Below are 11,293 nucleotides of genomic sequence, written 5' to 3'. Positions count from 1 at the left end.
ACCAGAAGTCCAAAAATGGGCCTGTTTCTGGCCTCTGGAGGGCCTCCAGAGCCTGGGGAGGGTGAAAATGCCCCTCCCCCGCCATGTTGCAGGAGGCCAAGTAGGCCACGCCCACCCAGCAACCAGGCAGCAAACCAGTTGCTGAATTGTTTCAATACCACCCCAGGTTTATAAATTATCTTTAAAAAATGTAAAATACTTATGGGCTTTATTCTTTTTAAGCGGTCTGGTATTTAACTGTGAACTCATTTAGCAACAGAAAAGGAAGGAGTGTTATTTCCCATGGTGGGAAGTATGCAACATTTTTTTTGCAACGATTGTGTTGCAAAGTGGATTTGAGAATTACTTCATAAGACGAAGCATTTAAAAAACACGCATCCTCATAATAAACTACACAATAACTCAAAAAAATAATTTATCTACTTTTTGACTTGAAAAATCAGGGGAAAGCGCGAACGCAGTCCCCCACTACCACAAATTATGCAGTCGAGTTTCCCGCATTTGGGGAAATCGCAGGGGTCAGCACACCCGGAGTGCAATGGATGAGCCTCACCCTGGGAAAACCTCCTTCATGATCAAGGTATCTCCCCTGCCAGGTAAGTATGCTTTGTTTCGCGACGGGACGCCTTCCCACCATTGCTCCACTCACTTCAGGTCACGGTGGCCCATAGTATGCCGCCCAGGTCCTCCAGACCACGCTTGTTACACGCAGAAACTTGCTGAGAACACCGTGAGGGAGGCCGTGAGAGACACACGCTCGCGCGATCCTCCGTGCGCCGCGCTTGCCGATTCCCCACAATGCCCGGCGCCGGCGCCGCCGCCTCATCTGCATACAACCCGCGGAGCTCCTCCTCTTTCTCGCCGGGTGGACAGTCTGAGCTGGGCGGTGCTTCGCTCGCCCGGCTTTCTGCGGAGGCGTGTGCCGGGGACGCTGCTAGTGCGCAACCGCAGCCTCTCAGTCTTGACGTCTGTTCGCCCGCCCGCCTTTGATTTTTCAATGTTTGGCAGCTTGCCTGCTAAATTATGATTTAATTAATCTAAATTATGACAATATCGCTAGTTGCTGATTTCCAATGGCAGCCAGTGGGAGGCACAGTGTTAACTCTAATCTTGTTTATAATCCAATCCTTAGTTTGGACTGACTGAGAAATTGACTAAATTGCACTCTGCATAAATCTTATGCCCACTTATTTACGGTTAGAAATAACTGTACATTCAGTATTTCTACGGCCATTATAATCTTTCCTTGTTTCACAATGGAACCTATGTTGAATTTACAGCATAAAAATGCTGACCTGTTAAATTTTTTTATTGGGCTAATTCATAAGAAAATGCAACCAGGCAAAAGTCCAGCAAGAAAATTTATTTATTTATTACATTTTTAATTCATTTTCCCAAGGAACTCAAAAAATAGTTCTTCATTCTTGTACCAACCATATGAAGTATGTTTTTAATTAAGAAAACAGGAACATTACTGTCAGCCAATTATCAGGATGAGAATTTGAACCAGGAGAAGCAAAATGCACAAACTTCAAATTCCTTACAATTTAAAGGAATAGTATTAAGTGATATTTTTAATGTAGGTAACAACTGGCACTGCAGAAAACTGTTGTTCAATTAAATAATACAGCACTGGATGGACAGATAGTGTGACCTTATATAAAACAGCTTCCTATGTTCTTATCCTTTTGGGAAATGGAGTAATTGGCATAGGGCCTGGTTATTCTGTGATCCCAATTTTTTTTTTTTTTATTTGATTTATACGCCGTCCTTCTCCGGAGACTCAGGGAGGCTTACAATGCGTTAAGCAATAGCCTTCATACTTTTGTATATTTATACAAAGTCAGCTTATTAACCCCACAAACTGGGTCCTCAATTTACCTACTTTAGAAAGGATGGAAGGCTGAGTCAACCTTGAGCCTGGCGAGATTCAATCTTACTTTAATTGCAGACAGCTGGTGTTAAATTACAGAGCTCTGTCTGTTGAGCTATCCAGGCTCCTTAGAGTCATTAGGCAAGGATGACATACTCTTACTGCTCTTCTAGTTAAAACATGAGCCAGAGAATGAGATGCAGACAAAGGGGACTATAAAAGCAAAATGCATTTTCCAACAGTTGAGGTAAAGTTCTAGTCACTCATCTTGAATCAGTATTGTTTTTATACCTGCATGAGCCTGGATAGCTCAGCAGACTAATGCATTGTAATTTAACTCCAGCTGTCTGCAATTAGTAAGTTTGAATCTTGCCAGGCTCAAGGTTGACTCAGCCTTCCATCCTTTCTAAGGTAGGTAAACTGAGGACCCAGTTTGTGGGGGCAATAAGCTGACTTTGTAAAAATATACAAAAGTATGAAGGCTATTGCTTAACGCATTGTAAGCCGCCCTGAGTCTCCAGAGAAGGGCGGCATATAAATCAAATTTTAAAAAAAATCAGCTTTCCCCATTACATATCCATTTCCTGCATCTAGTGTTGCTTTTCCCACTCCTGCCAGTCACCTGATTTCCCTCCTTAGTACCTTAATAGATTTTGCATAACTTCAGGCTTGAGCTTTGTCAGACTTTGGAGGGAAATAGTATTTTTAACCCTGGTACAACTTAGGAAGAATTAAGGTTGTCTCGCTCATAGCCTGAGCATGATATGAAGACATGAAAATGACAGAAATCAATATAATGAGAATACTACCGTGTTTCCCTGAAAATAAGACCCTGTCTTATATTTTTTTGAACTCTGAAATAAGTGCTTGGCCTTATTGCCATGCGCTCAAAAGCCCTATTGGGCTTATTATCAGGGGATGTCTTATTTTGGGGGAAACAAGGTATGTTTCTTGAAAGAGTGGCACAAAGTATAAATTTTAATGTAGATCAGGAATGTGAAATTGGCAGTCGTTAGGCCGGATGAGTTATGCGCAGGCCACATCCACCCCAGCTCCACAAATGGGGAAAACATGATGGCAACGTGACACCGTGAGTTTGATACCCATGATACAGATGCTTATTTAATAATAAATGTATTGCCCCTCCTTTTAAAATATTAGTTTTCTAAAGGTAGCTCATTATGCTAAGGATTCTATAAATTCTATTAGGACCATTGAAGAAAGGTACAGCATGCCTAAATTCCATTCAGACTGATAACAGAGTATTTTAAGGTTGCATATTCTGAGAAAAAAATAACAGAATTTAAATGGATATATTAGATCAGGGCTGTCACAAACTCCCAGCCCATGGACCAAATGCATCATGCACTTGGCCACGCCCATGCCTGGTTTAGCAAAGGGGAAAAGAGCTTGATACGTCACATGATGCCACCGTGACATGAGTTTGACACCCCTGTATTAGATAATTGTACAGAAGAATTACCTTATAAACATTTACGGTAGTTCAGTAGATTTCAAGGAAATGCATGATATTTATTATTTATTGGATCATACTATTGATTGATCATACTGCAGCTTGGCTCCACATTCTCTTTCAAAGGAGGTTAGGAAGGATTGTAGAAAACAATCCTTGATGAAACCGTGTTGCCTAGTAGGGCTTCAGTGGGGCTTTCCTTCTCTGCATGACACCTGACTTATGAAACAGCCTCTCCCCAGAGATACAGATGGCCCCAACCCAGAAAAATAGTGAAGACTTGGATTTTCTCCCAGGTACTGAATCCAGGATGTAAATGGAGGAGATGGTGGATAAATGATTGCAAGTTTATTGGAGCCTCATCATCTTGTTTAGTGTACGGTACTAGATTCTATTACTGCAGAGTGTTCCTTTTGGTAGACAGGCAGCTATATGTTTGCTTATATAGTTTGATTAATAAATAAATAATAAAACATACAACTAAGGGATACACCAGAAAACCTTTCTGTAGACAGTCCCAAAATGTCCCTTTCATATATTTATAGAATATTAGAATACTGATCATGCTTTCTCTGTTGATTCAGATTTCAATTGTTGTGTTAGTATACAGTCAAAACTTACACAACAGTAAATGTAGAATCATTTCAGTCACATGCTATGACAATTGTACATTAATCTTGGGTGAATTCCTTAGGGCCATTAGAGGATTTAAATACATCTGGGATCTCACTATCGAGCTTGGAAATTATTTTGTAAATTGGTTTTTTCCAGGAAGGATCCAAATCCCGCCCTGCTCTGACAGCACTAAAGAACTCCTGAAGGGTCAGACTGGCAACATCCAAGAAACCATCAGGAACCTGTAAAGATAGAATGAAAAATTTAGGAAAAGTTTATTTAATTTGACACCTGTATGGTCAATGATCAGCCTCATTTTAGCAAAGCTATAGCACTGCGGTGTTTACTAGAAACTACCTATGTTCCCCAAGGTACCATCAATTTTATACCATAAGTGATAAGTTGTCAATTCATGGTCCTAAAACCTTCTACTTCTAGCCATTTATGGTTTAATATCAAAATTGGATCCTGCCAAGCAGACACTCATCCATTAAGAGTACCTTATGTAATTATTCCACTAAAAAACTTCATATGGTTCACAATCTAAAAACATCAATATAAATATCCATCTCAGAATAACAAAAACACACTTAGTGTTAAGCTCCTCCTTAACAAAATGTGACAAAGGAATCCAGTGTGCATTTGGGGCTGTGCATTGGACAGTAGCAGAACAATCACAGAGAAGAGTATCGGGTGGGTTCTACTTACCTCCAAGACCGGTTTGCAATGGGAGTGTGTGCGCACTTCTGCGCATGCGCAGATGCTTCTGCACATGCGCAGATTGTTCATCATGATGTCCAAGCGGGTGGGCGGAGCCTCCCACCACCGTTACTACCGGTTCACAAGAACTGGACCGAACCGGGAACTGAAGAGTATATGTGTGAACAACTGCTCAAGTACTTACACCGTAGGATGTGGCTATAATTTAAGCAGCTAGTTGTTACCGTACTTCATAGAAACATCTGTTATTCTTATAATTCAGGTAGTATTTCAATACTTGAAATACATTTCAACACAGTCTCTAAATAGTAGGATCAGAATGTAACCAGTATCACAACTTTTTGAGATGCAGGGCTGTGATACAGCTTCCTCAATTAGTTTCACAATAAATAATAATTGTAAGCTAAAGTGATCTGTGTGGTATTCTGATCTGAAAAGATTGTGGATGGTGCTTTTTCTATGCTATTCAAATATAGTCTCACCTCAAAATCATTCCCTTTGTTATAATGGACATTGAGGATCCGGAAGAGCTCAGAGTCCCTGGTAACAATAAGATCACTGAGTTCTGCAATTCCTTCCAAAAGAGCTTGCCTTGCAAATTTTTCCATCTGGATGTAATAAAATTCACGGAAATTGCTAAACCACTTGATGAGCTGGGAGGTGATACAGCGAGTAAACTGTTAAAAAAGAGCAGTTAACATGGCATTATATGCTAACTTCTGTTTTGTCTGGATACTATATTGTATTATATCCGTGTATATGCTTCCTCCAAAAATATTGCCTATATAGGTAGTCCTTGCATAATGAAGTAATTGGGACTGGAATTGCCATTACTAAAAAACATAGCAATAAAATATCATTTCACATGATTGTGCACTTATTGACAGAAATTCCTGCACTTTGATTTGCTGTCATTAAGCAAATCACTTAGGATTGTCACCATTTGAAACTTTCTGCTGGCTTCCCTATTGAATTTGCATGAAGGAAGCGGAGAGATGATTGCAGACTGATCACATGACCACATGATGCTGCAATGTCATAATCAAGAACCAATTGCAATCACATGAGGGATACTGCAACAGTCAGCACTTCAAGGTCATCAGTACCACTTCATAAGTGTTGATATAGATTCAAATAGTTTCTGAACACGTGATCATTAAGCAAAGGTCATGTGTACAGTGTCAATCTGCAAGTATTTTGTGCACAGTTGGACATAATGATTGGTACTTAATTTTTGCATCATCTTTGCTTCCCTTTCCAGTTTTCACAAGCATCCATGCTCTGCTAAGGGGAATTTGGGAGAATCTGTTATACAACAGCAATGGAATACATGAAGTTAAGCTTACCTGTATATCTAGAAAATAAGCTTTCAACAGGGAAGATGTGGGATAGCGCGAGAAGAAGAACATCAGTTTAGCCTTTTTCAGATGGCCTGGGGTCAAAGCTTCCTGGATTTAATCTGGAGTCAAGGAAAAAAATATTTGCCCAACTTGGGGCTGTACAGCTATCTAGATGCATAAGACAGGATGTATAGCACCTATTGGGAATGCCTTACATTAAAAACAACTTTTTCTGCAATTACAAATCAGCTGCAGACTACTCTCATGCAAGCCCAAGAAAGCATTTTTTGCTTTAAAGTGTTTCCAGGAGCAGATGGTACTTGAAAGCCCACATGTGCTCCAGAGGTGGTATTCAGCACGTTCTGACCAATTCTGGAGAACCGGTAGCAGAAATTTTGAGTAGTTTGGAGAACCGGTAAATACCACCTCTGACTGGCCCCACCCCCATCTATTCTCTGCTTCCCAAGTCCCAGCTGATCGTGAGGAAATGGGGATTTTGCAGTAACCTTTCCCTGGAGTGGGGTGGGAATGGAGATTTTACAGTATCCTTCCCTTTCAAACCCACCTAGCCATGCCCACCAATATCCCTGCCAGAACATAAAAGATGCCCAATAGTGCCACTATAATGGAAATATTGTCTTAATCCCATGCAATGGAGACTAGCAACAGAGACCTATTTTTTATTTTATGCTTTATCTGATTGATGAAAGTAGAAATCAGTTAACTCATTGTCATAAAAATAACCTTGGGTATAGCCCAGTATCATGTAACATTTCTATCTGTAGTGACAGCTTTAATTTTAAGCAGGCATTTGAATTCATTTTACAAGAGTAGAAGGAAATAGCACAATTCAGGCTTTAGTTCAAGGTAACAGCATTCAGGCATTTTTCTTATAAATAACGCACTATTAATTTGTTTGGCAAGTGGCAAATAAAGGGATGTGGCTATAGGCAGAAATAAAACATTTCAAAATGTTTTTGGAGATTCCAAAGGGAACAATGTTTTAAGCCTTGCCTTTTGTCCCTTACCCGTTGACAAAAATAGGCGCAATCTTTTTTATGCAATGTCACCTTTTAAGGGGAATAAAATGGAACAAATGAAGCCCTCATTTGATTCAAAGTGTCAGGAAAGATTGACTCTAACCACTTCAAAAATGTTTGTGGAATATTAAATGGGTACTAAGGAGTTGCATGCAAGCTGTCCCTCCTACCCTAAATGGAAAGAGGTTTTAAAGACCCCTAAAGGATATATTTCTTGCTGAGAAGTACACTCCGTCCACCATGGCATGCATTTCAGTAAACATTGCATCTGTAGAAGAAAGAGAAGCCAAACTTTCCAAAGGAGGTGGATATTGTTTCATGCCTGATGTCTTCAGTTTGACTGGTTGCCATGGCACTTCTAAAGACTCAGGATATACCATTCTTGGAGGAGGACTGTTCCAATGGCCTTTTTGACCACAGAATAACATTTGACTAAGAATGCCATTTTCTTGAACTTCAGAGGTCAAGATCAAGGGGTAATTCTCTGGTGCCTGGCAAGGTTTTCTCTCTGTTTTTGTTTGGATGGGATGAATAGGAAAGCCTGGAGATTTTTCTGCGATTAATGATATAGGATCTTTAGGAGAAGAAATCTTAGGCAGCCATTTACTGGGTATATTTCTTCCAACAGGTGTCCCTATGGAATTATTGGGCAACTGAGATGGAAGGCTTAATGATTTAGGCAAGATCTTTTTCAAAACTGAATCTACAGCCTGTGTTAATTCTTGTTTCAATATTTCTGAAAGTGCTTTTTCTTCCAAATGTTGAATGCCTGTATCTTCTTTCTCTGACAGCACAAGGTCTCTTACTCTGGGTGTGCTTTTCCATAAATAATCTTTATGCTGGTCGCAACACAACACTTGACTGTTGGTGCCTATCTTTCCATCATACATCTTCAACAAGCCCATCGTTCTCTCTATACTTTCTTGGCTTGGATTAGAATCGTTTTCCTCATCATGTTGAAGAAACCTCTCTCCAAGTTGCTTCAACTGATGTTGCAAAGCATGGAGCTGTTTCTTCAACTGAAGGAATTCTTCTGCTGAGATGCTGCTTCTAGGAGGTCTTGTTAGGGAAATTCCTGGCAAACTTTGCTGTTGAGGAAGTTTCTGTTTCCTCTTGTTCTGTCTACTGCTTTCCTTTCCTTTTTCAAAACTGTGATCCTGTTCCTCCAGAGTACCAGACACTATTGGATTTGGCATGATACTCATTCCCTGGATAATATTTTCCACTCTAGCTCTCTTAGCTTGTAGTTGTTCATTATGGAATTGGTTTGTGTTACCAAAACCATAGGTAGGCAATGGACTTGTGGCAATAGCTTCCCTAGAAGATGGGTGCTCAGTTTTCTGTGAGCAGGGGAGAAGAAAGCTTATATCTACCTCACTATTTACTTCTGACCGATTAAGAAGATGTGATATAATAGATTCATAATAAGGAGGGCAAAAAGAATAATTTCCTTCTGTACAAAACTCTCTTTTTTGTCCATCTACACATACAGAACTAGGAATATATTTATATTGATTAGCAATACTATTCATATTCATATCTCTTTCTTCTTTTAGGACAAAGAATTGATATCCAGTAAAACAGTGAAAATTGTAGAGGGAGATACAACTTTTGATCCTGAGAGTACAGATGCCTTGGGACTTTGTTTTTTATACTTTAATTAGCTAGGAATCTGGAGCAGAAAGAAAGAGTAAAATATATTATCTAGTATGTAAACATATATGTGATTAACTGTCAGTGTACAAACTGTCAGATATTGATGACTCTGTAAATAAAATAGTGCAAGAAAAACAGCACACTAATCTACGTGTTGGTAGATTAAATGTTACATCTTGCCCAAGTTAGTAGTTTAAAACATTCCTAAAGAGAGGCTTGTAGGTGAATATGGAGAAAGCAATCTTTGCTATCAGGTTCACAGTGTAATAGGATTAACTGATTTATCACTATATCATTTATCTTCTTGGATATATCCCTCGTATTTGGAATTTATCAAGATTTCTGGACATTTTGGACATGGGATCTGGTAAAAAAAATGATAATACACTTAATGACCACAACAGAGCTCAACTTTTCTCTTGTTAAGCCAGGTAGTTGTTAAGTGAGTTTTGCCCCATTTTACAACCATTTTTGCCACAATTGTTAAGGGAATCACTGTAGTTGTTAAATTAGTAACATGTTTGTTAAGTGAATCTGGCTTCCCCATTGACTTTGCTTATCGGAAACCAGCTGAGAAACTTGCAAACTGTGATTACATGAACCCAGGATAGCACATCTGTCGCAAATACATGCCAAGTGCCTGAATTTTGATCACATGACGGGTGTGTGGGTGTGTGCTGTAACAATCATAAATTGAAAACAGTCAGAAGTTACTTTTTCAATGAAGTTTGTAACTTCAAATGTTCACTAAAGGAATAGTTGTAACTCGAGGACTACCTGTACATATTGAAAACCGATGTGCAAAAATGGATTGTTGATATGCAGTATTTGAATTAGTCTTATTTCTTTTATTGTTTCTGTCCCTTTTGTGTTTTGATTAGTGTTTGACAAACGGAACAGGAAGAAAACATGATCATTTTTTTGGAACTGTTTATAATTTTGCAATTTTCCCTCCTTTTTGTGGGGCAAAGTTGATATTATCTTGCATTATTCACATGTATATTTCTTTTATTTTAATTAAGTTGAAACAATAATTAAATATAAACTATTCGTGAATTAGTTTAGGAGGTTAGCACAGGCAGGTGATGGAAGACTACTAGAGAATATCAGGACTGTAAACTAGTGTGAGAACCGAAAAACATCCAGAAGAAAGCATAGCTACTCATGGCTACGTTGATATCATCAGGAATCAAGCTTGACTACTTTCATTTCCACCACTCTATAATATGCTGGAGCTGAATTAATAGCATACTGATCACTCATGTAGATTATTAGCACAAATCCAAATGTGCACAGTAAGGAATGTCAGCCAATAACTCAGCTAATGTTTTCTTCACACTAAGTGTAAATCCTCATAGCAGCAACACATACTATAATAAAAGCATCCCTCTTAAGATTATATAAAATGTTGTAATTACTGTAGCCCAATGTCCTGTATAGAAATGGGCAGATCTTGTATACCACTCTAGATTAACAATAGGTGGTTATAGATATTAGGGTCAGCAAGGTATCCAGCTGACAATGATAGCTTGGCAGCACCTTCAAACTGCAGGAGATCCATATCAAGTAATTTATCTAATTTCAAGTCCAAGGAATATTTGACCCAAATGCCTCTATTTTATCAGTTTCAAAGTTAGTTTTACTGGACCTCATCCATGTCTAGGTTGTGCAGTATATTGACTTTTCTGTTTCAAATGTCACTGAAAAGTATTGCTGGATCTCATCAGTTTTATGATAGTTTGCAACCCTTCAAAGTATTCTAAAATGAAAGAAGTTTACTGGTTTTTTTCTTAATCTGTATGTATCTGCTGGCTCACTTTAGGTATTTTTTCTGTAAGACACTGCAGTCTTATTGCTGAGTTGCATTCCAAGAATGTGAATATTTTCAGTCTCCTAATTTATGCTCATTAGCTACATTAATTTTATGAATTATCATTTGCACTCTCAAACCTTGTTTTACTCCTCTGAATGAAGACAAATATATAAGTACTTAACAGTGAATCATTTTCCAGTTTAATGTTCTCTTCAAAACAACTTCTCAATATCTGGTTATGAGGTTTTAAGTCACATCAAGTAAGATGCTACCAATGATCAAAAGTAACTTTGATCAAAGCTAACCTCAGAACTACAGTTATAAAAATAATACAAAGAAAACAAATTTACAAGAAAAAGCATGACAAATAGATGAATTTACAAATATATAAAGTCAAACTTTTAAGAAGGGAAAAATATTACAGCATCCCTCCACCAATAGACTACCCAACATTGATCCCTTTCCTTGTGTTCCCAGACATAAAACACTCACCTTGGCTTCCTTGTCCTTTGAAAGCATCTGAAGCCTGCTGTTAAATGAGAAAGGGGCAGAGCTGTCAACAAAGACCTCCCGTTATCACTATCAGAGTCACAGATAGGGAGTGAGGGAAATCAAGAACAGCCAACCAGTTTGAGGAGCCTATGAATATGCAAAAGAAACCAAAATCCATGTCTTCTATTGCATCTTCTCAGTACACAGGAAGGCTTGAGATGCTATAGTTCTGAAGAAAAAGTGTGTGTGTGTGTGTATACACATATGTAG

General features: G+C 38.7%; 1 protein-coding gene and 1 non-coding gene across 2 annotated transcripts; both read right to left on the bottom strand.

The window, feature by feature from the left end:
- Nucleotides 1-440: 440 nt before the first annotated feature.
- On the bottom strand, nucleotides 441-604 carry LOC117659679 (U1 spliceosomal RNA). Its single transcript, XR_009621552.1, has one exon. It is a non-coding gene; the product is annotated as a U1 spliceosomal RNA (small nuclear RNA).
- Nucleotides 605-3,694: 3,090 nt separating this feature from the next.
- On the bottom strand, nucleotides 3,695-11,154 carry PROX2 (prospero homeobox 2). The gene is made up of 5 exons (XM_087881991.1): nucleotides 11,024-11,154; nucleotides 7,257-8,734; nucleotides 6,029-6,136; nucleotides 5,165-5,359; nucleotides 3,695-4,204 (listed from the first exon to the last, which is right to left on the bottom strand). The coding sequence occupies exons 2-5, from the start codon at nucleotides 8,598-8,600 to the stop codon at nucleotides 4,019-4,021; spliced, it is 1,833 nt and encodes a 610-aa protein (XP_087738117.1). The 5' UTR covers nucleotides 8,601-8,734; nucleotides 11,024-11,154; the 3' UTR covers nucleotides 3,695-4,018.
- Between the last annotated feature and the right edge of the window lie 139 nt (nucleotides 11,155-11,293).

The sequence above is a fragment of the Pantherophis guttatus genome, chromosome 1, assembly GCF_059756535.1.
Source record: "Pantherophis guttatus breed Tessera chromosome 1, ASM5975653v1, whole genome shotgun sequence".
NCBI lineage: Eukaryota > Metazoa > Chordata > Lepidosauria > Squamata > Colubridae > Pantherophis > Pantherophis guttatus.
The sequence above is the reverse complement of the archived record's forward strand: the minus strand, read 5'-3'. Positions and strand labels throughout refer to the sequence as shown.

Coding starts and splice junctions, on each gene's coding strand:
- PROX2 (XM_087881991.1), bottom strand. CDS start 8,600: ATGAATATGAATAGTATTGCTAATCAATATAAATATATTCCTAGTTCT. Junction 6,137..7,256: donor GAAATATATCCTTTAGGGGT/CTTTAAAACCTC, acceptor ACTCCAGATTAA/ATCCAGGAAGCTTTGACCCC. Junction 5,360..6,028: donor CTTATTTTCTAGATATACAG/GTAAGCTTAACT, acceptor CTTTTTTAACAG/TTTACTCGCTGTATCACCTC.